This window comes from Carassius carassius, chromosome 36 (assembly GCF_963082965.1).
Source record: "Carassius carassius chromosome 36, fCarCar2.1, whole genome shotgun sequence".
Taxonomy (NCBI): domain Eukaryota; kingdom Metazoa; phylum Chordata; class Actinopteri; order Cypriniformes; family Cyprinidae; genus Carassius; species Carassius carassius.
This window is the reverse complement of record NC_081790.1, coordinates 24,271,057-24,295,494: the sequence shown is the minus strand read 5'-3', so window position 1 is coordinate 24,295,494 and position 24,438 is coordinate 24,271,057. Positions and strand designations below refer to the sequence as shown.

The window sequence follows — 24,438 nt, the reverse complement described above, 5'->3', positions numbered from 1 at the left end:
GATCAGGGTTTGCTTCATTCGTGCTCTTGACCCTCAACTTTTGCTGCAATACTTTTTTCTGCAGCAGTTGCAGTTGTTTTCAGAAAACATTTCTGCATATATAAAGCAGATCAACAAGTCTGTTTTAATAGCAACCTACTGACTGCACTAAAATTGTTTAAGTGAACCAAATGATACAAAAATAAGTAATTTGAAACACTGTTGTGGTTCGTACACTGATGTTTAACAGTGATAAATGTTGTCTTTGCTAACTTTTTGTTTAAACCATGTTTTAGGATATTTATAAACTCACAGACATCAACATTTGGCGTATGAAACACAACAATGGTGACATGTTTCATGCCAGCATACAAAACATGTTCATGGCTCCCAGCATGCATTGCTGCAATTCTGTTTTTCGGGATTGTCACCACTGTTGAGGATTGTACGACAACAATACAAAATACAACATTTTACTGTGTTGATGCTACTGTAATCACAGCAACACTACTGTATAAACAGAATTTTATTGTATTAAATCAACAGTATGTTTCTTGTATATTACTTGCAGTAAATTCACGGCAATTAGTTGCCAGGATTTTCCTGTAAAAATACAATATGCATGCATATTACATGCATATTACTAGCATTTTGACTGTTTATTAGTAGGCTGTTTATAAAGCACATGAATGACTTATACTGCATGACCATATTTCACATCCCTCTTAACCCATACCTAAAATTACAACTAACTTAATAACTATTAATAGGCAGCAAATTAGGAGTTTAGGAGTCATGAGAATTGGTCCCCAATTATACTTATAATAATTTTTTTTTTTATTCTATACAATAAATTCAGTTTGAGACTGCCATGCTTCCAAACTTGCCTGAGTTACAGCAGGGTCGGTGTTTATTTGTAGGTGTGGATGTGGGAACAGTGATGCAGGTTCTGGTACATGTACTGTGTGTATAACTGGGTGCCAGTGGAGAGAGCAGAGCAGCAGAGAGTGAGAGAAGTGTGAGGGCTGGTGTCAGATGAGAGCAGAGGTGTGATGCTTGTGTTGACGTGAGAATGACTGGGTCACTGGACTGAACATCGCTGGACACTCGGACCCTGAGCAAAGCTCAGCATTATAATGAAATATCATAAACCTTTCATTTTTCAGTATTACCTGTCACGATAATAATCTGATTGACCTTTGTCAGGGTCGCACTATGAGTGATGAGAGTGATAAGAGTATGGATTTGTACTGTAGTTCCTCAACATGCCAGTGGTTTATCTAAGAAATCACCTTCCCAAAGAAACTTTCAGAAGAAAAACACTCAATGAAACTGCTTTGAAAATAATGTGTTCTAACTTTACACAGTATGTTAACAGAAAAGTTCAATATGGCATCTGTCCCGACTAATCATCCAGGATCTGAATCAAACATGCAGTTTCTCTGAGATGTTTAATTTATAATGACTTTTTGCACACAAAAGAAATGACTCAAAAAATGAACATTCATTCATCATTTATTCACCACAATCATCCCCATAATTATCACTATTTTGTTATTTCTTTACAGTAGAACACAAAAGTAAATGTTCTTGATGCTCTTTCTCATACACATATTGTAACCATTCTAAAAAAAAATGTTTAAAGTATTATAAAACTACCAAAATGTAGTTTTATAATACTTTAATGTAATCCATTTAACTTGCATGAAAACCCTCGAAGGCTTTTGTGAGGAACACACTAAAATTTAATTTGTTAAAAACTATAAAATAAACATTGCAAACATTAACTGACAAAAAAAAAACTAAATTAAAATAAAACATTAGGTTGAATTATTGTGTTCATAGGGTTCAAAGGGATCCTAAAAACACAAAGGATTTCAACAGTCTTAGTTCCTCATTTTGAGAAGACAGGCTGCCCCCTATCGGAGGTTTTCCTAATTACATTAACTTCACTCACTACACTGATTTTAATTCTGCTTCATGGCTCTGTCATTCTGTTACTTATTGAATGATGAATGTGCATCAGTGAGGTTCAGAGTTGAGAAGTGAAGATGTTGGTGCTGCTGTGGGAACATGGACGGAGCAGAAGAGAGGGTGAGAGAAGTGTGAGGGCTGGTGTCATGCACACACCGCCTCAGATGAGAGCAGAGGTGTGATGCTTGTGTAGACGTGAGGATGACTGGGTCACTGGAATGAACATCGCTGGACACTCGGACCCTGAGAAAAGCTCAGCTGTACCATGAGATATTTAATAGCGTTGTTTTAAAACGGCTAATGCTCGTTTGAGTTTTCTGAATTAGTGGTATATTTATTAGATTAGATATATGTTTGCATTTATGCTGATTCAGTTAAACAGACTCATTCGAATTTGTGAAAGGGTAATTTACCTAATTTTATTCACAGGATGTTGGTAATGTTTGTTAAACTTTCTAAATTGCACTTTTTCACTTCACTGGTTAGATGACAGGACACATGCATCAGTAGGTAAGGAAACAGCTCTAGTTCATTTAGCAGGGACAAGAGTCAGTAGGGCTATTTAACTAATCTGAAATGCTTATACTTGCACTAAAAATGTAGTTTTACTGTAATAAAAAGGTTTTAATTGACAATGCATCTAAAGAATCTTCTGTAATAATAATTCTATTGGCTCTTGACTGGTTTAGGAATGTTGGCCCTTTAGAGGGCCGATGAGGGTCTGTAGCTTTAAGAAAGGAAATCAACACAGATTACTTAAGCACTGTATTTAATGCAATAGTTTAATGTTTGTTTTAAACTGACAATGTTGTGATCACTGAAGTAATACTGTATCAGTCAAATAACTATTTAAATATAAAAAGGCAAGTGAAATATATATATAGAAAAACATTCTTTGATTTATATAATTTTGTACATAAAAGTAATTTGTTTTCAGTTAATTTTTTACTTTTACTTCAGAATACAAGCTGTAAAAGGAACACATACAAATGCCTACAAAAATATTTTCCAGTTATTTCCTCATATTTTAAATATGTTTTCACCATTTTTCAATTCACACAAGAGAAGTTATTATTTACAAAGGCAAGTGAAAGATTTCAAAAGGAGGCATTGTGACAACAGTGTGTTTTTTAGTAAATCTGAGATGTAAGAAATCGGCTAACATTTCAATAAGCCATGGAATTTCCTCTGAAATAATCCATTACGTGTATTTTAGAATTTACCACTGCTGTGATCTAAATCATTAAGTCAGTCTTGGCTTGAGGGCAAGGTTATGTGCCGGTCACTGCATTATTAAAATATTTTTAAAACATATAACTTCATCCAACTAATCAATCAATCAGAACTTTAAAAGAAATACTTTTTAACACTTTGCTAGTGAGACGCTGACTTTTAAATAAACAGCTTAAACTGACACTTTAGTGTCATGTATTAGTCACATATCAGTTCATATCTTTCACTATAAAATAAAGACAAAATACATTTATTTATTTATTATCTGCAGTAATTACAAGAACAAGACAAAACAACAAATCAGAGATCTTCACTTCTGCTGAATTCTTGGGGAGAACTGATAAACACTGCATGCTCTAACTAATCCATTTCTTGTTATTTTAAATTAAAGGTCCGTGTTGACTTGCTTAAAAAACACACACACTGGTCAGGCTTGGGGAGCAGTGGGCTGGTGATTACGGACATTCCTGACCATGGGGGAGAAGATTTTTTAAGAGCCTTTAGTGGCAGGGGGTTTCCAAGACTGAGATCAGCAAATGTTAAAACAGACTGGAACTAGACAGACCCCCATAAGCCAGAACACTCCCAAATGAACAGAATAAACAACATGCCTATCTCTTATTGTTGCTCTGTGCTTTAGTTTCTTAAGATCTATCTATCTATCTATGATCCTTTAAATTACTTTAATTGGTGTAATCTGTGGCCTATAGATTTGACTCGTTTATTTTACTAATGGCATAACTTTTTACCATCTATCTGCAAGACTACGTTTGTCCGTCACATTGTCTTCTAATTAGATTAAAGTGAACGAAAACACAACCGTCGTTAATTGATTAATTCATTGCATTATCTGTTATCTCAACAATTGCTCGCCTCTATCTTGAGTTGTCCATTTGTGCCTTTTGCCTGACGCGGGTCAGTTTGCTGGCCCTACAGGAGGTCAGAGGGACGCAGTCTAGCAAATTTGCTCCTCCAAATGGAGCATCGAAGTCCATCAAGCCCCTATTAGGACATCATTAAATTCTCTTAGTGAGATATTTTGCACCCTTCTTAACGCGGTGAAGTGTGAACGCGTGCTTTTAGACAAACAGCGCGAGACGCGCTCGAACTGACTGAGGATCGGCTTGAGTTCTTCAGCTTTTGGTGACTCCTGCAAATGTTTAAGTTAACAGCTGTTTTCAGATCAGTTTTTGAAGGCAATAATTAAAGGAGTCACTGACAGCAGAGACGAATCATCAGCAAATCTAAATAAAAGTATGCGTCTTTCAAATAAAATTCAGTTTATTAAATGTTATTTTAACGTAAAGATTTTAAACATTTAATTAGGTAAAGAATGACTTTAAATGTGAGCAAACTGTTCTATACAATCTTAAGCTAAATTTAAAAATAATAAAATGCCTATAGGTCTGTGTTGGGTATAGTTATACATTTTACAATTAGCCCATGATACCTACTAGATGGTGTTATTATAGCCTGGCCTAGCCTAATAAAAAAAAGAGTTTAGAATTAAGAGAATAAAGTATTTCTACAACCGTTCGGTTTTGCACTGTCGGTTGATGTACAAAACCAGAAAGGGTAGTAAAAGGGTAAAATTCATACAATTCAATGAGATGGCGTAAGCAGTGTTTTTATTGATTCGTTTAATTTACATGATTTCTTTATTTTAACAAGAACACAGGGGACAACTTACAATCGTAAAATAAATAAACTAATATATCAGCCTACATAGGATTAATAAGAACTTTGTATTTCCCTATAGTCTAAAAAGGCTACATAGTCTAAGTAAGGATAGGACACACGTTTAGGGTTTTATGTAGCATATGGTTTGATCACGACACATTAATGTAGCCTCGAGACCTTCTAACTATCTAACTAGCCTTCATTATATATGGCTCCACTCCTGTGTCGCCTCCCGTCGTCTTTCTCGCAGATGGTGAGTAAGTTTGCCCCTCCGTGTTGATGCAATAACCTCACGGTACCAGATTTCTCACCGTCACGCTGGGGTGCACTGTTTATACAACTGGAGAAGCCTTCACACCAAAATGTCCGTAGCAGTCTCTATCCCAGTCATTTGGCAAACAGCACCAAACCCCCTCAAACAACCTCGGATCATTTGGCATCGGCACCATCGTCCAGCCCCACCCCTGCAGCTCCAGCTCCATAAAAACCCCGAGAGCGATTCCCCTACCTTCATTCGCTTCCCTCCGGAGGATAACGACTCATCCAGGCGTCCATCTCTCGGAGATCTTCCAAAACAGGACTATTTGGGAATATCCCACAGCAAAAAAGAAAAATGAATTCTGTGTGCGTTGCCGTCCCTTTTTCCAATGCAATGAACACTGACATCCAGCAGTCTAGCAGGTGAGCATTCTTTTCTATTCTATTCTATTCTATTCTATTCTATTCTATTCTATTCTTTATTTAGAGGTTACCTGTTAGATGTGCATCTAAAATATTACTGTCTTTCAATCCACAGCCCAGCTTCCCTGTGGAGACCGTGGCTCATGACAAGAAAGGATGCACAAACTGAATGCCGCAGAACCAAGTTGGCTTGTGTAAGTTTTTTTTTTTTCGCCACTGCGATTCTAATATTTCAATAGAATTTCCATCTGTAGGCTATAGGAATGTTATTAAGCTCAGAAAACACATGGTACCGTTATGAACTCGGGATTAATTCAATTTAACAGCACAGAACATTTCAATTGTTTTTGTGGCATAGGCCTACAGTTTTTTTTAGAGCAGCAGCTAGCTTTAAGGTGACAGACAGGCGTGTGGTGAGCATTAGGCAGCAGACTGTGTGACTGTGGAGGTGTTTCATTGACACCAAGCCATTCAGTGACACAGAGGCAAACTGAGCAGCTCTAGCGCTGAGACACTTAGCCATATGGCACCATTGTCTGTGTGTGAACACTGAGTCTGTGCCCAGAGACGAGGTGTAGGGGAAAACAGCTCTCAGAGAGCAAGCGATCGCTTGCCAAGATTTAAGCGGACACCTCTAGGTTTGGGAAAGGGAGTAGGAGCCAGGTTCCCACAAACACTTTAGCCTGACACCCTCCATGTCACAGCTTTTGCATCCTGCCCAGGGTGTTTTACACCCATGAAGCTGGCAGTGATATCACCTCATAAACACTGGACAGAAAGCATTGTTTGAGCTGTATTTCGTGCATGTGGTCTTACACGTCTTTTCTCACTCTTTCCAGCCTTACTCCAGGCCAGAAGTGCCCAGTAACACTACAACAGATGGCAAAATGCAGTCTTTCCAGCACCCTGTCAGGTCAGTGAGCATTTAATTTTGCTTGAGCAATGGTTTTGTTTTATAACATGCTTTTATTTTGGCTCTAAAACCTTAATCTGTTCCAAATAATGCTTATTTTACCAGGCTAAAAATTCATTTCCGTGCTCTGTTTGTGTAGTTACCATTTATTTCTTTATACTTTAGGCTGTATTGGCCCATATCGAAATCCTACGACTACCTCTTCAGCGATGGCGAGGCCCTTCTTAGAAATTTCCCAGTGCAGGCCACCATAAACTTCTACGATGAGTCAGACAGCGAGGAAGAGGAGGACAGCTGTGATGAAGATGATGACAGCGATGCTGAGGAGTGTCTTAAATTTAACAGTCACTTCACCAGTTACAACTGAATGTTCCTCCTCACCCGTCTTTGCAACAGTGACTTTATGTTGAGAAAAATACATCATGAAACCACATCGCGCTCTACTCGTGCCATCAATAATTCAGTGCATGGACATGGTGTTTCTTATGAGCATCTAGAGCACAACCAGAGTGATTTACTGATTGTTTTATGCAAGAAACATCAATTACATGAATGCAGATTAAGATATGTCATGTATAAAAGTGATTCCTGTTAAAAACAGTGAAAATGCAATCCCACATTGGGAAATGTTGTTTCAGAGGAATCTCAGGGTTCTTATAAAATTCTATTTGTACTCTATTACCCATCCCTAATTTAATAATATGATTTATGTACATTTTATGTATATATGTATTTATGGCATATTTTTCTACTTTTGTACTTTTGATTTAAAATAAAAATCTATATTTAAATGAGTGCAAACCTTGTCTGTTTGGGATTTGTGCTTCTGATAAGTCTCTTTTTTAACTCACTCGAGTCCTTTGATGTTTTCTGAGCCTATCTGTTGACTAGGAGGGGCTCTGCTGTTTGTCCAGGTTTCAAACAAAAGAGCTTTGATAAAGGACACTGTCTATTATGACGATGTCCCCTTAAGAATGTTAGATTTAACTTTCTGTTAAAGTCACAGGTCAGCAGAGACTTGAACTGATAGCTTTGCTACTTCTGTGAATATATATATAGGATGGTTATACAATGGGCCAGAAAAAGATGAGAACAGAACATTTTGGCTATGGAAAGCCTCTAACACTTCTAAGATATATGTTTGTTCAGTATATAAATACATAAAAGTGTTATAGTATACTGTAAACCCTTGAGAAAAAGAATGACATTTTAGCATATTAAAAAAATGAGCACTTATTACAGAAATAATTGTACATCTTAAATGCAATTTCATAATGTATTGCTGAATGTACTAACAAGCATACTTTCATGTTATATTTATTGAAATTTGTGTGTGTCATGTATTTAAATATATTCGTAATTACACTTTTAATGAAATTGTAGTTTAGTTCATTTAAAATATATTAAGTTTGAGTTAACTTTAACTGTTAGTACTTTATAAGTGCTTCAGTTTTTTTAGTTAAAATAAAAACACAAATAAAAAATATTAAGCATGACAAAAGATTATTAAAACATAGTAATTAAATCATTTTCACTTTCTAAAAGTGTACTTAAATTTGTTAAGAAATATGTTTTGCTTTAGGGTGAGGATTAGGGCTTGGTTTAGGGTTACTTGCATGTAATTATGCATACATTTTTGTTATTATAATAGTAATTACCTGTAACTTGTGTAACAAGGACAACTTAAAGTAAACCGTTAAATATACTAATGAAAGTGTCCTCTCTTTAAGTACACTTGTAACCTTTTATTTAATTAATTTAATATTATCTGCAAAAACTTTTTTCTTAAATATACTTTTACAATGTCATGTACACAAGTGTGCATTTAAAACTCTTATGTTCAGTTATTTTTTTTTTACAAGGGAAAGTGACTTTAAAACTGAGAAAATAATTAAAGCATAAAAGGAGTTAGGGGTTTTCAACAGGGGGTCTGTGACCCCTAAAGGGACTATTGTGGTACTGCAGGGTGTCTGTGGGTTATTGTTTGCCCTCAAACTAATTTTATATTAAGTTAAGCTAAATGTAATGTATATGACTCATCAATTGTTATTTTAATGGCTTGTGAGCATCATACAGTATGTACTACTCCTCCATTACAGTAGCGCATTAATAAATAAAATAATAAAAATACATAAATAAAAAAAAACAATGCCAGAGAAGTTAGCCTCGGTACGCAATTTGCTATGTCTAACTTATCCAATATGTTTTATTTACTAGAAATGTATGTTAACGTAGGCCAGTATTAAGACGTGTAGGATGGTATAGCTTAATTTGGTTGTTACATTTAAATGTGAGTTAAAAGGTCGTTTTCCAACCTTTTGGCTTACTGATATTTAAAAAATCCCACAGCTCCATCACAAGCGGCAAGACAAGAGTTAAAAAAGGAGCCTTTCAGCATTGTGGGTAATGCTGTCTTTTAACTCAAGGCGTGGCATCGAGAGAGACCCCTGACTCTATGCTGACTCTATCATCCTCTTTCTCAAATGAACATGTCACTTGATAGCATTCCGCGTCCATAACGATAGGAATAAAACATTAATGTCTGGGCATAAACATGCAAGGGTTTCTAGAAACTGTGTCGGAGAAGCGTATACGTGTGCACTGACAGACTACACTACCCAGTTTATTTTTCCCCATTCCCGATGAAGTATGATTTTGCGTGTACGAAATCAAAAGTAGAGTTTCATTGGATAATCAGGGGGAAGCCGTGACTCCTATTGGTCCATCCGCATGTCAATCAAACGGCATCCGTGACGCATGTGGGTGCTCCCTAGCTGGAAACAGAGATGGAACGGGATAGCAATTGTAACAGCCTGGAAGGTAGGCTTTATTATTATTTTGCATCTTCCTCTAAATTACAAATGTGTACATTGTTTTGTTCCATGGCAACTAAAAAATTCGCTGCGTTTTTAACATACATCTTTAATCACACCGAGAGCCCCTCTAAGGACTTACTTACTGTCAGCTGAATATGTGTCTCTTATTAATATTATTCGCTTTTAAGAAAGCTATTTGCTTGAAAGAATGGCCGTAGGAAATGTAACTACATTAAATTGTTTTGTCAATATTTTCTAAAAACACTTGCACTTAGAAGAAAATCTGTTTTGAATCTAGAATTTCAAGTATGCTTTGGATGTCTTTTTTTCTCCGTTATTTTTAATTCGATGCGGTTTCTAGACACTAATAAACGTGAAATAGCATTGGGTGGCATTTTTCGTGTGCGACACAGTTATAGTAACTCGCGAATGAAATTAATTCGGTAAGGAGTGAGCTCGAGCTCGAGTGATATAAATTTAGCTCGTGCATCTCTCTGTCTACCCTCTCCGTTACTATGGGAACCTCCTCCACCCGCCCCTCCTCCCATCAACAAGATTAAATAGATTTATATAGCAAAGAAATTAGCTTCGTGAAAGCAGTCTTTTTTTATATATGATATATTTTAGAATATGCAAATTAGAATATTTTCCATAATGTTTAGTATGCAAATGTCCTGGAGTTCATATTTGATTCTCCCAGTTGTTTTATCTGTCATTTGATGATGAATATGATGAATAGCAACAAGTGTGCTTATAAGAAAACTTTTTCCAACCCTTCAAATTAATCTTTTTTCTTCTCCCCAGGTCAAAATAGTTCAGATTGAGTTCTCTTGTGGTAGTATGGCACCAGGTAAGGACCAGTTTTCAACAACTTCATCTTAAAATGTTGACGTTTGTCTAGGGTCCATTCATATTTCTGTCTGATCTTAAAATAGTGCAGTAGTTCTTGACAGCCTTGTTAAATGACATAAAACCTTGAAGTTATAAATTATGTGTCAAAGCTCTTTGTGCCCTTCTTGAGATGTATTTGAATGCATTGAAATAGCCCTATTAATTTAGCAAATAGATTTTATATTCTGCATGAAATGAACATTGACCCTATCTATTTTCTAAATGTACGTTATTGGTCTTGTACGTAACTTTTTCTGTGAAAATGCTTCATTTTTTTAAATCTTGACTTTAATAAAATGCAGAGTGATAAATGGATGGAAAATGATTATCAGAAAAAAAAATCAAAATCAAAATATATCAGTAATTGCCAATTTTATGGGAATAGCAAAAAAACATTTTGAGTTTATGATTGGCAAACATACGTATACTACTCACAGGAACAAACAGAGAAACACCTTTGCCCCCAATAAAACACACAGATGTCTTCCGATCTCTCAGCGTTCCTAGATGGCAGGGATGCAAACTCTCTCCTCAAACGTTCTCCACGGGCCAATGGCTTCCTGGAGGAGTTTCGGCAGGGTAACATTGAGAGGGAGTGTGCCGAGGAGAGCTGCAGCTTTGAGGAGGCCAATGAAGTGTTTGAAAATAAGGAGCGAACGGTAAATCCTGTCTCCATCGGCCAAAGATGTAAACAGATTCTATTTCCTGTGTTTGTTTGTTTGTTTGCGGATGGAATTTAATACTAAGGGGGTTGTGACATGGATTGTTTAATTATTTGAATATGTTCCTTGAGGTTTACTTACAACTTTAAAAAAGTTTTTTGCACAACGAACATAAATAATAATAAAATAATTATTTTCAAGCCTCATTCTGAACCTCTCTCTGAAACAACCTGTTTTTAAGGGGCGTGTCCTTTAAGGCATCTCAGTAATTGGCCACTGTTATGATTAGCTAACGTCATCGCATAGGAAGCAGCATCAACGCCCCATCGCTACTGCAGGTGTATTATGACAAGGAAAGGAAAAAGGAAAGGACGTGTGGCCAAGTATGGACACCCATACTTGGAATTTGTGCTCTGCATTTAACCCATCCAAGTGCACACACACTGTAGTGAACACACACTGTAGTGAACAGACAGAGTAGTGAACACACACCGTAGTGAACACACACCCGGCGCAGTGGGCAGCCAATAGGTACAAAGGTCTTTTATTTTCCAAAAGATCAAGGCAAATTTGATTTCTCATGTCATGAACCCTTTAATGCAAGTCTAATGCTTTACACATACAGATTGTTCCTTTTAGAGAGGTTGTCAAAAACCAGAAAATCAGTTTCAGCAATTTGCTGATTTTTGGACATTTTTTATCTCAGCTCCATTCCCATCACATCGTAAATTACATGTTGTGTTTAATGGCATTCTGTGATGGAAATAAAAAGTAATGCATATCACATTTTACACTTAAAAAATAAATATAAATATACACAACAATATTTTTGTTCATCATTTTACTAAATTACAGCTTTAGTGATATCGTTTTTTTTTCATACATTACATTTTTATTGACACTGCTGTCTCACTGCTAAACAAGTATATACTAACTTTTTTTAAATTATTAAGGGCAAAATAGAGTGCAGTTCCTCTAATCCTGCAATTTTAAAACCCATTTCCTCTATAGGGAAACTATTTTTTACCAAAACCTTAAAAACCTTTAAAGAGAGACAGATTGTGATTTTTAAGTTTGTAAATTGGTGGTATATCCTTTTGTTGAAGCCATCAGACAGCATTAATTTGACATTATTTTAATAAGATTTAACAACAGAATGTAAAAAAAAAAAAATGTTGGTGGAAAAGATGGCAAAACTATGGAATGGTGTTCTGGTGGTGGTATGTGAATGCTAGTATGAAACACAGAAGGCCATGGCTTTTTAAGAGTTTCATGTGTGCAAGTGGCTTATATCATTTATCACTTCATTCATAGATGGAGTTCTGGAAAAACCGCAGCATCTACACAGTGAACAGCAATGCTGATTCCCGCTTGGAGCGCCCGGACACTGTGTACATGGTGGTGCCTCTCCTGGGCGTGGCTCTCCTCATCATCATCGCGCTCTTCCTCATCTGGCGCTGTCAACTGCAGAAGGCCACACGCCGGCGTCCGGCCTACACCCAGAACCGCTATCTGGCTAACCGAAATGCCCGCAGCCTCCCGCGCATCCTGGTGCACCGGGACCCTCCCTCACATTCAGAGAACTCTCACGCCAATGACAGGCCAGGTGTGGTGGTCAGCAGTGGCGAGAGGGGCAGGGCTTCGGTGGCACCACAAGACGGCCATCATGACTCCAGCCACTCTCAGAACAATCGCTCCCTGTATGTACAAGATTCGTCTTTGTCCGTGGCTTCCCACCTGTCCGGGGCGACCCCACCGCCTTCCTATGAGGAAGTTACCGGCCACTTAGAGAGCAGCAGCGATGAGACAACAGCCCCTTACAGTGATCCTCCGCCCAAATATGAGGAGATAGTGCTGGAAAAGTGAGATCTTTCATAAAAGAGGACTCATATAGCGGTAACCAAATGTTACGGATGCACTGGTTCCCAAGCACTGATCTTAATGTGGCTCTCACTCTGAACAGATTGTGCAGGCTATGAATGTGTACAGTCTTCTTTTGTCGTAGATCGTGGACTGCACTAATAAACGTGGTTGTTTTTCAAGTCGCAAAGGGTCCTCCTGCCTTCACACTCATGCAGCCTTCTCACTATTTCCGTGTACCTTTTCTCTCCTTCTTCGGCTGCTGTGGCTGCCCTTCAGAAAGAAAATGTGTAGAAGTAAGTGAAGAAGAGATATATCCCTCACAAGAGTTGCCAATTTGTGCGCTGCATTGTAATCGCATCAGGCATCAAGCTTCAGAGCCTGCTAGGAATAAAAAGGAGCGTTCACTTGGGAAAACCAGATGATGTGACAAATGCAACTGGTGTATGGTAGAAATGTGCTGACACACTGAATATTTATAGTGTGTGCATGCTGTCCTTTCTTGTGTTCATAAAGTCATGATTTCACAATTCCCTTACACCACGTATACTAATACCAGTATCTCTGATCCATGCCAACGTCCTTAGAATTAATTAACACTGATGGGAACCGAACAAATGCGAAATACAACATCCAAATCACATATCTGTAAAATTGAAGAAAATGCACTCACAGGTATGCACACTATTCGATTGTTTACACAGAACTGTGTTTGGGGCCCAATCATTGGATAATACAACATTCCAGGCCCTCTATGTTTTTGTTTTGTTGTTCTCACCGTTGTTCTTAGACTGTTTACAATGTGTTTTATGACTCTTTTTTAACAACAGTGTAAAAACTGTGTGAATTTGTACAAAGCTTTCCGTTGCTTTTGACATCACCAGGTGCTATACTGTACTATAATGCTGCTTGTTCTCACCTTGTTTCCCTCCTCATCACTGCTGAATCACATTTTCCAGCTCAGGTTTAAGCCAATGAACTGCTGCCATTGTAGTAAATGTGTAAATAATCTCTCACACTGCCAACTTCTGAGTGACTGGGATATTTGACTTAAGGCATGGTAACATTTACCAACGATGAATTTTTTTCTTGCAAAATGCAGTTATTTGTGCTGAGGGCGTAAGATTGCCTTAGGCAGATTTCACAACGTTCACTCAAATTAGCCGGTTTGACCACAACATTTTGCGAATATGACCAGACTTTTGTGTTGTGATGGGAATATTGCTGTATAAATCCAATATAAATGTAAAAGTGACATTGCAAGGCACCAGTGGGTTGATGAGCAAAGCACTAAAACTAATGAAGCCTTAATATAATTGTGCTGAAATCACTGTATTATAAAATGCTAATGCAAAAAGGGTTAGAACTTTAGCATGACCAAGCGCTTTTATCCAAACAGTAGATCAAACAGATTGAATAAATATACAAAAACTATTTGAAAGATGTACTGAGGAAGTGCGGTTTGACCTTGCTTCTGCTCATTGAAAATGGAGGAATTGCAAACGCCTAACTTGACTTGGGGCTTGGCTCAAGTCTCTTTTGCCTCTTTCTCCAGCCACAACAATCAGTCCCACAATGCCCTGACAGACTGTCTTTTGCGCTGATGGAGCACCCAGCTCAGTAGACATCATTGATAACGGCTGGCACGGACCGCAGATCAGTTTCAGGCTTGGTTACTGTTGAAAGACTCATAAGAGTATAGCATAGACAACTCACTATAGCAGATGATGAGCGTTACGAGATGAGCTGGACTGCTGGTAGCTTCAGTGAGTTGTAAGTTATGGCTGAACGTCACAATGCCGCATAAAGCAACAGGTTTCTATTGTAACAACATCATGTCAGAGGTAGTAAGAACTGAAGATAATTTCAAGTTTGGTTTATCTTCGTGTTTATTTTAGACCAAGAGAGAACTGTACGCGTGAAGAAATGTGTGGGAGAATATGCGTGTACGTGTTCGTATCTATGCCTGTTGCCAGCGCTCATGTTCCTGTCTAGGGTTTGTGCTAGTAAGAATGTGCCACAGAAGCCACAGGCTTTGGTTTATATGCTAAATATATGTTATATCCTAAACCAAAACATGATACATCATTGTTGTTCTTCAAGCCAAATTGCATGATTTTTTTCATCAGTCATGATATGTATTTTGTTTTTGTATATTTTTTTTGCATTTATATGTTTCCACTGTGGTTCTTAATTATCTTTAATCTGTTTGTGCTAGTTACAACAATTTTGCATTTAAATGTAAACACATTTTATGAAATTCATAATTATGACAGAATTGTACATTTGTATGTCTTGTATCAGATTTCCTTAATTTTAGGCATCATGGCAATTTCTATACCAAATGGATATAATATACTCAAATATCCATTTAGTGTGAATATACATTGCTTATAATCATTCGCCCATGAAAGTCAGTTGCGTAAATAGTAAACTGATGCACGAATTTTTTATTTTGCTTTAGAAATATTTCTTCATATTTAAAAAAAAAAAAAGAATCAACACAGCTCTGTGAGCTCAGTTTAATTCATGTTGAGTGCTTTGTGTTTTGCCACAGACTTGTTAAAAGCATTAACTATCAATGAAGTATGTATCCCACCCAGAGACAATGATCATTTATTGCTCTTTAGTACTTTTAATTAGGCTTTAATTGTGTTTAATAGACCACTGACTTTAAAAACAGCCAGAAGTCTTTAGAGTCTTCCATAACAAATCTTTATAGCTTTTCTTTAAGACTGGTCTCACATGGATCTTAACAGAGCTTCCAATGAGGTTGATATGTTTTGAAAAATTAAGTTGTTCCTGTTCTGTCACAAACATCATATATGAATCATTTCATTAAATTTAAATTTGCTGTACATATTATATCTGCCTAAAGAGTTGTGATTAGAGAACTTATTTTAGTTTCAATGAGGTACTATTATAGTTTGTGTTAATATTTTTAATTAGTTTTCGATTTTTATTTTCCATTTTAAATAATGTAGTTTTTGTCATTTATTATTTTTTTATATGTTTGCATAGATTTATAGTACATTCTGTATAGGGTTTAGTTTAATAAAGTTTAGTGCATTAAGTTAACAAGCTGAAATATATATATTTTTATGTTTAATAACCCTGTTAGAAAAACACTACATGTTTACATTTTGCTCAAAAATGTGTATTATGGACACGGTTTATATCCAAAACATCTGCATTTGTTAAATAAAGGGAGATAAAACAACATTGCACATGTATGATACTTGAGAAGTGTTTTCCTTTCCCTGAGATCACACTGTTAATTAAATGTTCCAAGTGCCAATTTACTTTTTGTGAAAACACTGATGTTCTTGGATAATAATCTATTAAAGAATGGGAAAACGCTGTATATATAGGCTATGTCTGAATTTTTTTTTTTTTTTTTTTTTACAAAGAACATGAATTTGCTAAGCAGATTTTTTTTTTGTATAGAACTGTTACAGGAACATGATATATTAAGTAAATTGCCACATTTAGAATAAAAAATGTAATGCTTATTATATAAAAGAGTCGCAATAGCTCTAAGATTCCATTTTTTTTCAGCAGTGAGACAAAACGTATGCGCCGCCCACTTTTGCTCGCGCTCATATGACGTCACGTACGTCAGCAGTAGACGTGAACTGCATGAAGGTGGGTTGGACAGCTTGTTGGAAGTTTAAAGAAGTGTTTTTATTAAGCCAAAACGCTTATACAGCTCTGTTTACTGTTAGCTGTTATATCGCTAATAGACATTCATAAGTCTGAGTGAACAAACGAAACTAAACCGCTTAGTCCAAGCCGTGGACATTACCATGTAAAGTTAACGTCGAGTTGACAAATGTAGCCCCGCGAGCTGTAATCAACAGGTTTCTGTTCAGCAGTGTGTTGCTGTATAGAAATGTAAAACTGCTTAGTCGAGAATTGACGTCTATCTAGGAGACTGTAACGTTAGGTCATAAAGGAACAATCTTGATGGCTGACCTTTATCTAAACATACATGGCTCACTTTCAGTATATTACAACCAGCAAGCAACAGTTGTCTTGAGCATTTGCTACTAACGTTAGATTGTGATTCTTTAAAAAAATACTTACCATGACTTTATTTTGTAACCTATTTCCGTCCCTGTGTTTGTTTTGCTCACGTAACGCAGCTTAACTTTTGGTGTTGTGCCATGCGGTCAGTCTAATTCCCTTGACTGGTTTTAGGTTAGTTATGGCATCTTCAGGGTATTTTGGTGACGGTCCTCCGATGCGCGAGCGTGACCCCTACTTCACCGAGGCCATCAGCCAGAGGATGCGCGTGCCCGAGCGGCTGAGGGTCGGTCCAGTGCCTCACGCGCACGCACATGCAGACCAAAGACATGAAGAGCTACCTGCTGCCTATAGCATGCACATCCCAGACAGACTGGCCTTAACAGGTAGATTGCATACTGGGCATAGTTCAGACTATCTTTGAATGTGTAGTTGATTTATTTGATCAAAAGTACAGTCAAAACAACGTTGTGAAATTAAAGACATTTATGACGTAACAAAAAGATTTCTATATGAAATAAATGTTGTTCATTGAACGGTCTATTTGTCAGTCAATCCTGAATAAATGTATAACATTTTCCACAAAAAATATTAAAAGGCAGAAACTCTTTTCAACATTGATGATAATAAGAACAATTATTAATAATAAGAGCCACCAAATCAGCATATTGATCAGAATGATTTATTAGAAAGATCATATGACATTGAAGACTGGAGTAATGGCTGTTAAAAATTCAGCTTTGCCATCACAGGAATAAATTACATTTTAAAATATATTAAAATTGTGCTAATATTTCACAACACTACTGCTTTCATTATGTTTTTGGTCAAATAAATACAAGATTCATGAGCATAAGTTACTTCTTTCTAAAACATAATTACAATTAGTGTATATTTTTCCAAAATGTGTCCTAAATCTTAAATCTTTTACGTTTTTCAAAAGATGCTCCTGATCTGAGTCCACACCCTCTCTTCACTAAACACACTTCATCAATGTGGGACCTGCAGCATGGGTCCTGGGACAGGGAGGGGTTCATGAGAGAGCCTGTTCAGGTAGTCTCACATAGCCAAACCTGATTCTGGCTCACATTTAACAAAACCCATCAGTTAAAATACTTCATAAGACCAAAAAAAAAAAAAACATTTTTAGTGAATTGTTGGCCTTCTGGAAAGTATGTTCATTTACTGTACATGTACTCAATACTTGGTAGGGGCTCCTTTTGCTTTAATTACTGCCTCAATTCAGCGTGGCATGGAGGTGGTATGGAAGCCCAGGTTTCTTTGACAGTGGCCTTCAGCTCATCTGCATGTTTTTTTGGTCTCTTGTTTTTCATTTTCCTCTTGACAATACCCCATAGATTCTCTATGGGGTTCAGGTCTGGTGAGTTTGCTGGCCAGTCAAGCACACCAACACCATGGTCATTTAACCAAGTTGTGGTGCTTTTGACAGTGTGGGCAGGTGCCAAATCCTGCTGGAAAATTAAATCAGCATCTTCAAAAAGCTGGTCAGCAGAAGGAAGCATGAAGTGCTCCAAAATTTCTTGGTATATGGTGCAGTGACTTTGGTTTTCAAAAAAACACAATGGACCAACTCCAGCAGATGACATCGCATCCCAAATCATCACAGACTGTGGAAACTTAACACTGGACTTCAAGCAACTTGGGCTATGAGCTTCTCCATCCTTCCTCCAGACTCTAGGACCGTGGTTTCCAAATGAAATCTGAAAAGAGGACTTTGGACCACTGGGCAACAGTCCAGTTCTTCTTCTCCTTAGCCCAGTTAAGACACCTCTGACGTTGTCTGTGGTTCAGCAAGTTCCTTGACACGTCTGTGTGTGGTGGATCTTGATGTCTTGACCCCAGCCTCAGTCCATTCCTTGTGAAGTTCACTCAAATTCTTGAATGGATTTTGCTTGACAATCATCATAAGGCTGCGGTTCTCTTTTGGTTGGTTGTGCATCTTTTTCCTCCACACTTTTTCCTTCCACTCAAGTTTCTGTTAACATGCTTGGATACAGCACTCTGTGAACAGCCAGCTTCTTTGGCAATGAATGTTTGTTGCTTAACCTCCTTGTGAAGGGTGTCAATGATTGCCTTCTGGACAACTGTCAGATCAGCAGTCTTCCCCATGATTGTGTAGCCTAGTGAACCAAACTTCGAGACCAATGGGCTGCACCCGAAAACTGAAAAATGCTGCCTTCGGAGGAAGCATTCCAAGGTAGGAAGGCATCAAGGGCAAGGAAAGTCCGAATTTAATGTTAGCTTCAGTTCCTGTCTCATGAGATGCCTTCATCTGGCCGATTTTTGAAGGCAGCATAGATGTATCCTTCGCTGCCTTCGATATCCCACCATCCTGTGCGTTCCATTCCGTGATGGTTGAGCCAAAAAATAAAGATGGTGTCTGGAAGTTGCGGTCAGAGGTCAGTTTGTGTGTAAATGTACAGGTGCTGGTCATATAATTAGAATATCTTCAAAAAGTTGATTTATTTCACTAATTCCATTCAAAAAGTGAAACTTGTATATTATATTCATTCATTATACACAGACTGATATATGTCAAATGTTTATTTCTTTTAATTTTGATGATTATAACTGACAACTAAGGAAAATCCCAAATTCAGTATCTCAGAAAATTTGAATATTGTGAAAAGGTTCAATATTGAAGACACCTGGTGCCACACTCTAATCAGCTAATCAACTCAGAACTCCTGCAAAGGCCTTTAAATGGTCTTTCAATCTAGTTCTGTAGGCTACACAATCATGGGGAAGACTGCTGACTTGACAGTTGTCCAAAAGATGACCATTGACACCTTGCACAAGGAGGGCAAGACACAAAAGGTCATTGCAAAAGAGTTTGGCTGTTCAGTTAGCTCTGTGTCCAAGCACATTAATAGAGGCGAAGGGAAGGAAAGGATGTGGTAGAAAAAGTGTACAAGCAACAGGGATAACCGCACCCTGGAGAGGATTGTGAAACAAAACCCATTCAAAAATGTGGGGGAGATTCACAAAGAGTGGACTGCAGTTTGAGTCAGTACTTCAAGAACCACTATGCACAGACGTATGCAAGACATGGGTTTCAGCTGTCGCATTCCTTGTCAAGTCACTCTTGAACAACAGACCGAGTCAGAAGCATCTCGCCTGGGCTTAAGACAAAAAGTACTGGACTGCTGCTGAGTGGTCCAAAGTTATGTTCTCTGATGAAAGTAAATTTAAAATTTCCTTTGGAAAAAAGGGTCCCAGAGTCTGGAGGAAGAGAGGAGAGGCACACAATCCACATTACTTGAGGTCCAGTGTAAAGTTTCCACAGTCCGTGATGGTTTGGGGTGCCATGTCAACTGCTGGTGTTGGTCCACTGTGTTTTCTGAGGTCCAAGGTCAACACAGCCGTACACCAGGAAGTTTTAGAGTACTTTATGCTTCCTGCTGCTGACCAACTTTATGGAGATGCAGATTTCAATTTCCAACAGGACTTGGGACCTGCACACAGTGCCAAAGCTACCAGTACCTGGTTTAAGGACCATGGTGTCCCTGTTCTTAAATGGCCTGCAAACTCGCCCGACCTTAACCCCATAGAAAACCTATGGGGTATTGTGAAGAGGAAGATGTGATATGACAGACTTAAGAATGCAGAAGAGCTGAAGACCACCATCAGAGCAACCTGGGCTCTCATAACACCTGAGCAGTGCCACAGACTGATCGACTCCATGCCACGCCGCATTGCTGCAGTAATTCAGGCAAAAGGAGCCCCAATTAAGTATTGAGTGCTGTACATGCTCATACTTTTCAGTTGGCCAAGATTTCTAAAAATCCTTTCTTTGTATTGGTCTTATATAATATTCAAATTTTCTGAGATACTGAATTTGGGATTTCCCTTAGTTGTCAGTTATAATCATGCAAATTAAAATAAATAAACATTTGAAATATATCAGTCTGTGTGTAATGAATGAATATAATATACAAGTTTCACTTTTTGAATGGAATTAGTGAAATCAACTTTTTGTTGATATTCTAATTATATGACCAGCACCTGTATGTTTTTGATCAAGGTTTTCCACTTTTTATGTCATTTCTAGCTAGAAATTAATATTGCAGTAAATAAATATCCACTTCGTTATCACCAGAGCTCTTTATATTTTGCTGTAAATCATTTAACCATTACTCTGCCTCCGAAGCCTGTCCAAAATCAGTTTCATGAGGTGCCTTCATGCAAAAACGCTGCCTGCAAAGTCATTGGCTGATACAGCAGCGAGGCACCAACTCACCTGACTAAGTTTTCAGATGCAGCCCATTTTGTGATCATCACAATTAAAAGAACCAAAGACAAACTACTTCAGTCTGTGTTTATTGAATTTATTTAATACACGAGTTTCACAATTTGAGTTGATTTACTGAAATAAATGAACTTTTTCATGACAATTCAAATTTATCGAGATGCACCTGTATATAAATGTCAGTGAGGGTCATAAATGGATTTATTCCAGTTCATGATATTGCTTGTAATGTGTCACACAGAGTCCACTGCGAAGGTCTTACAGTGACCAGGGATTTGGTCGAACCCCACCTGGAACCCCCACACACTCCAGACAAACACTCCGCTCCCATTCTCCGTAAGTCCAGTTCACTGTTTACTTGAGTGCTGAAGCATTCTGACTGGGAATCTTATTATTATAGAGTTCTAATGCTCTGTCATATACAAATATATGAAGAAGTTAATGAGCTTATAAAAGTGGCATGATTGTAAAAGAACTAGCAAATGTTTATTGTAGATTGTAAATGTAGATTTAAACAACTTTATAAATGTATTTCCTTATCAGCCACCCTAATACAAATTTCTTCTGATATTTCGCCAGAGAATTACTACAGTATGTGTCCATTTCATAGCCTTTATATAAAGGTCTCTCTACCACTAAACAGCCTCTAGAGGGCAGGAGAGATGTTGGTCAGTTCACCTCACCCTCTGTGCTAAACGAGAAGCTTATTTACCAGATGCATTTATCTGATGAGACATTTATTTAAACAAACCCATTTAAATGAAGCGTGTGAGGTTTGTTTGATAAAGCTAGTATCAGTCTTTAAATAACAGTGGTGCTCCTCTATGTCCGTACTCTCCCACCCCTTCCGCAATAGTCGCAATATTGGACGTCCACCTGTCGTGCATACACACCCGTCCCCACCAAAGCCCTCAGGACTCCCCTCCATCCCACCCAACCTGCTGTCCCCTCAGAGCATGCTGCAGGCTGCCAAGGAGCTGGGCCAGCAGGCATCTCAGAAACTCCTCCAGACCGTCGCCACAAAATACTCCTCCAGGTGACACGGATCCTCATCCTTCATGCCCTGCCTGTCCTTTACCTGCGGTTGTGGGCTCTAACTAACCTAAGATATTCAGCTGTTTGTTCTGACCTTTGGTTTAGTGTTTCTGACGGAACTGCCTCAGACTAGTCTTCCTGTCAGGATCTTAGAGTTGGTGCACCTTTCATGCCTGCAAATTCACATCAGAGCTTTGGGCTTTGATTGAATTTACTGCTATTGCTTTACCCGAGCAACTAACAAGCGCCTTAGGCATTCTAAAACTGAGCTTTGAGCTTCCCCCTTTCTTCTCATTTTGAATGGAATTGTTAAGGAATGTTCATCGTGGACCGCTGTGGTTCCTGGTGTCTCTCTTGTGTTTTAAGGTTTGGTTACCCAGAAAACCATCCCTCTCAGGCTGTGGAGGTTCAACCTGATCAAAGCAGGACAAGGTGACAGTGGCTCATGCAATCTCTATGTACTGTATACAATAATGGACTGCTCCTGTACGGCGATCTAAGTGCAAGCAAACACTTCCTGTTTGGTTGTTTATGTAGGGTTTTTATCATGAAGTTAATCAGTCAGTGATGAAAGGGAGGCCGTTAAGTACATTTCAGTGGTAAGATGTTGATGTTTTTGTTAACATCTATTTCTTGTCCCACAGTGCCTCGCAGGAGTTCTGGCTCAGTCCTGAAGAGGACACAGGTACCGCTGTCGAGTTCATGGTGCTCCGCAGACAGGTGAGTGCTTGAGCTTCACACCGATCACAATGCACTCATTCATGCTAGGTATTTTTCTATTGTGCAATTTTGCATGTCATGCATACAGAAGTTTGTATACACATAACACAATATACTGTATACAATGTAGTCCGTAGGAATACAATGTGTACATTAGAGTACTCTACAAATCTGTAGTTGACACATATTACATTGACTAATTGTTGCATATATATTTTTGAAAGCTCAGTTAAAGTAAAAAAATAGAATAATTCAAGAACTAAAATATTGATATTGAAGAAATGGAAACATTAAACTGCAGGTTGTTTATTACTATAAACTTTTTTTTTAACAATGTTTACACTTTTTTTTAAATACCTTTTAATAAAATATATATAAAATTAAAAAAGAATAAGAAATAAAATATTGCTGCAAAGTTCTCCACTAAATAAAATACTCTGTCTCAAACCAATATCATATAATGTAAAATATAAATAAATAAATAACTATGATTTTTAGTGCAGCATTACCAATCACAGCTTGTAGGCCTGCTCATATTAAAAAAATATATTTAACTTTTCCAAAGTGTAAAGTGCATCAACAACAGTTTCAGTTTTGAGACCTGCTCAGATTTCGTTATTGCGTTGGACCGATCGGAATTAAGAGCAAAGGTCTGTTTAAATGCCGACGGGAGCTGCGTTTGAATTACAATCGTTTTTTCCTAGTTGTAATGATGTTCACACTCGTGTGATGCCTTTTGAAAACCTTAGGCCGGAGACACACTGGCATATTGCACCTGTCAAACATCGTCTATTTTGCCGTCAATGCTGTTGACGGTGTCCTTTATCAGTAGGCTTTATATTTATGCTCAATATGAAGTATAGATATTGTTGTCCTGAAGACAAGATCCTGGTCTGTCGGCGGTCTCCCTCTATGTCACCTACAGTAGCAGCAGCGCGCCAGCGCCGTGTCAGGCACGATTCTGGAAAACGCGAAGCAGCCGTCACGCAACTGACACGCAGCAGAAACGCCACGCTCATGCCACCCAGCCAGTGTGTCACCGGCCTTAAAAATCAGCTGCAGGGCGGGATTTGCGCTGAACGCGGGGACTTCCACCACTTAATATGTTAGTTTGGAAACACAAAAATGTACCTATGTTCCGTGCACAAAATATTGCATTCGGTCATTCGGTGCACACGTGCACCGTACCAAAAGCCCTGTATGAATACTCATACCGTTACACCCCTAGAATGCAGTATATGAGTGTGTATAGTTTGGACGACATTGATTACGTTCCTTTGATTTCAGGTGCTGAAGATGAGCAGGAGGATAGCAGGGCTGGAGAGACAGAGCACAGAGCACAGACAGACGGAGCTGCTGCTGTTCTCTCTGTTACTGTCTGCCTGTCTGCTCAACGGCTGGCTGTGGATGCGCAGATGACTGCTCACACTATATAGACAGCACTAAACTACTGCACATTTGTCTATAGAGATTTACTACATTTGTTCTCATAAAAATTATGGTCAGTGGATGGTTTAGAAACCACTTTCATCAGAATGAGATGTTAATCTCTGAACTTTACACTCGGATGTGTCACGTGATCACGGCAGTGACATGGGCCACTTTGCATTACAAGTGATTTGAGGAACTCGAGTATGTTTTTCCACTGATGATGTCATTGAGTAACGCCGTCCCTCTGGCTCTTTTGATCAGACTAGT

General features: G+C 38.1%; 3 protein-coding genes and 1 long non-coding RNA gene across 6 annotated transcripts; 3 read left to right on the top strand and 1 right to left on the bottom strand.

Moving 5' to 3' along the window:
• Positions 1-5,186: 5,186 nt before the first annotated feature.
• LOC132116793 (protein ripply1-like) lies at positions 5,187-7,261 on the top strand. The gene is made up of 4 exons (XM_059525654.1): positions 5,187-5,547; positions 5,663-5,741; positions 6,387-6,460; positions 6,626-7,261. The coding sequence occupies exons 1-4, from the start codon at positions 5,480-5,482 to the stop codon at positions 6,825-6,827; spliced, it is 423 nt and encodes a 140-aa protein (XP_059381637.1). The 5' UTR covers positions 5,187-5,479; the 3' UTR covers positions 6,828-7,261.
• A 1,953-nt stretch (positions 7,262-9,214) lies between these two features.
• On the top strand, positions 9,215-13,099 carry LOC132117457 (transmembrane gamma-carboxyglutamic acid protein 3-like). The gene is made up of 4 exons (XM_059526753.1): positions 9,215-9,280; positions 10,081-10,126; positions 10,666-10,826; positions 12,144-13,099. The coding sequence occupies exons 1-4, from the start codon at positions 9,218-9,220 to the stop codon at positions 12,693-12,695; spliced, it is 822 nt and encodes a 273-aa protein (XP_059382736.1). The 5' UTR covers positions 9,215-9,217; the 3' UTR covers positions 12,696-13,099.
• A 608-nt stretch (positions 13,100-13,707) lies between these two features.
• Positions 13,708-14,441, bottom strand: LOC132117458 (uncharacterized). The gene is made up of 3 exons (XR_009425758.1): positions 14,302-14,441; positions 14,099-14,269; positions 13,708-14,010 (listed from the first exon to the last, which is right to left on the bottom strand). It is a non-coding gene; the product is annotated as an uncharacterized LOC132117458 (long non-coding RNA).
• Positions 14,442-16,248: 1,807 nt separating this feature from the next.
• LOC132117456 (mitochondrial fission factor-like) lies at positions 16,249-24,192 on the top strand. Of its 3 annotated transcripts, XM_059526750.1 has the most exons (8): positions 16,249-16,334; positions 16,890-17,101; positions 17,659-17,768; positions 21,227-21,321; positions 21,842-22,021; positions 22,387-22,452; positions 22,665-22,740; positions 24,028-24,192. In XM_059526750.1, the coding sequence occupies exons 2-8, from the start codon at positions 16,897-16,899 to the stop codon at positions 24,157-24,159; spliced, it is 864 nt and encodes a 287-aa protein (XP_059382733.1). In that variant the 5' UTR covers positions 16,249-16,334; positions 16,890-16,896; the 3' UTR covers positions 24,160-24,192. The 3 variants fall into 3 exon arrangements, with proteins under 3 accessions (XP_059382733.1, XP_059382734.1, XP_059382735.1); XM_059526751.1 differs by lacking the exons at positions 16,249-16,334; positions 21,842-22,021 and having other exon boundaries at positions 16,762-17,101; XM_059526752.1 differs by lacking the exons at positions 16,249-16,334; positions 21,842-22,021; positions 22,387-22,452 and having other exon boundaries at positions 16,766-17,101.
• The last annotated feature ends 246 nt before the right edge of the window (positions 24,193-24,438 follow it).

Bases quoted from the DNA above. Each gene is read 5' to 3' on its own strand.
- LOC132116793 (XM_059525654.1), top strand. From the start codon at position 5,480: ATGAATTCTGTGTGCGTTGCCGTCCCTTTTTCCAATGCAATGAACACT. The intron at 5,742-6,386 runs GTAAGTTTTTTT...CACTCTTTCCAG, and splicing joins GCAGAACCAAGTTGGCTTGT to CCTTACTCCAGGCCAGAAGT. The intron at 6,461-6,625 runs GTCAGTGAGCAT...TTTATACTTTAG, and splicing joins TCTTTCCAGCACCCTGTCAG to GCTGTATTGGCCCATATCGA.
- LOC132117457 (XM_059526753.1), top strand. From the start codon at position 9,218: ATGTGGGTGCTCCCTAGCTGGAAACAGAGATGGAACGGGATAGCAATT. The intron at 9,281-10,080 runs GTAGGCTTTATT...TCTTCTCCCCAG, and splicing joins CAATTGTAACAGCCTGGAAG to GTCAAAATAGTTCAGATTGA. The intron at 10,127-10,665 runs GTAAGGACCAGT...CCGATCTCTCAG, and splicing joins TTGTGGTAGTATGGCACCAG to CGTTCCTAGATGGCAGGGAT.
- LOC132117456 (XM_059526750.1), top strand. From the start codon at position 16,897: ATGGCATCTTCAGGGTATTTTGGTGACGGTCCTCCGATGCGCGAGCGT. The intron at 21,322-21,841 runs GTAAGTCCAGTT...CTTCCGCAATAG, and splicing joins ACACTCCGCTCCCATTCTCC to TCGCAATATTGGACGTCCAC. The intron at 22,453-22,664 runs GTGACAGTGGCT...CTTGTCCCACAG, and splicing joins CCTGATCAAAGCAGGACAAG to TGCCTCGCAGGAGTTCTGGC.